Source organism: Plasmodium reichenowi, chromosome 5 (genome assembly GCF_001601855.1).
Source record: "Plasmodium reichenowi strain SY57 chromosome 5, whole genome shotgun sequence".
Taxonomy (NCBI): Eukaryota; Apicomplexa; class Aconoidasida; order Haemosporida; family Plasmodiidae; genus Plasmodium; species Plasmodium reichenowi.
Window position 1 is genome coordinate 869,094 of NC_033650.1, and position 1,354 is coordinate 870,447.

The 1,354-nt window shown below is 23.1% G+C and overlaps 1 protein-coding gene across 1 annotated transcript; it reads left to right on the plus strand.

Moving 5' to 3' along the window:
• Positions 1-169: 169 nt before the first annotated feature.
• On the plus strand, positions 170-1,072 carry PRSY57_0524900 (inner membrane complex protein 1g, putative; the record flags this gene model as incomplete). Its single annotated transcript, XM_012906317.2, has 1 exon — positions 170-1,072. One exon carries the CDS (start codon positions 170-172, stop codon positions 1,070-1,072), a length of 903 nt encoding a protein of 300 aa, XP_012761771.1.
• Positions 1,073-1,354: the final 282 nt, after the last annotated feature.

Consider the following 1,354-nt stretch of genomic DNA (forward strand, 5'->3'; position numbering starts at 1 on the left):
TTTTTTTTTTTTTTTTTTTTTTTTTTTTTGTTATTAAGTTTTTAATATTATATTATAATATATTATATATTTTATATATATATATATAAGTATACTTAGTTCTGTACAATTATCCTAATTAAAATATAATAAAATATAATTTAAAAAAAAAAAAAGAAGTTTAACAAAAATGCGTTCTACAAATAACAATTTAGCTTGCTGCAAAGGAGATAATGTTTTCGATGGACAAATAAATGGAAATGAATCATACCCCCAAGTAGTAAATAAACAATTACCACCTAAGGTATTAGAACCCATAATTCAAAATAAAATAGTTGAAATACCCAAAGAAGTATATCTTGAAAAGATTGTAGAAGTTCCTCAAATAAAAACTGTAGAAAGAATAGTGGAACAGATAAGGCCCGTTATTAAGTACAAAAATGTGTATAAACCCAAAACTGTATATGTTGAAAAAGTAAAAAATGTAGATAAAATTATATACCAAGAGAAAATTGTTGAAGTTCCACAAATAAAAACTGTTGAAAAAATTGTAGAAGTCCCAGTATATGTTAACAGAGAAAGAATTATTACTGTTCCAAGATATATGGTTGTAGAAAAAGTAATCCCCGTATTAAAAACATCTAAAAGAGAAAGTATAATGGAAGTTCCAGAAGTTAATTGCCCACACATTGATATAAGTAAAGAAGTAGAAGATAAAGAAGAAATACCAATTAACGAATTAAAAGAGAATCAAACCATAAGTCTTGCTGATGAAAAAGAAATCCAAATATTAAATGACTTAACTAGCCAAAAGGTAGATTCTAATGCAACCATTAATATGGAAGGTGAACAAGATACAACTGTAGATACTATTACACAAGAAAACTTCTGTGGAACGGTTAGTTGTAATTTCTTACCAAATTATCCAAACTTCTCCAAAATTGGAAACCCATTATGCAAAGGAGGTCCAGAAAAAGAAAAACGTTTTTCAAGTATCAGCATCTACAAATCAAAGGATTCAGGATTCCCAAGTATAAGAATTGCAAAAACTCCACAAATGTTCCAAAGAAATCTTTACTGTTCATATGCTTAAAGGGATATAGTTGATTTTTTTTTTGTTGAATATAGATAAGTTGTACTTTAAAAGGGTTATATATATATATATATATATTATAACCATTAGAAGAAATATTTTTTTCTTTTATTATTTTTTTTTATTTGGTTTTCCATTTATACTAATTTAAATGTCTTTAAAAAAAAAAAAAAAAAAAAAAAAAAAAAAAAAATATTTAACAAATTAATTAAAAAAAAAAAAAAAAAATATAAAAATATAAATTATTTTAATAAAATATTTTTTTTTTTTTTTTTTTCATTT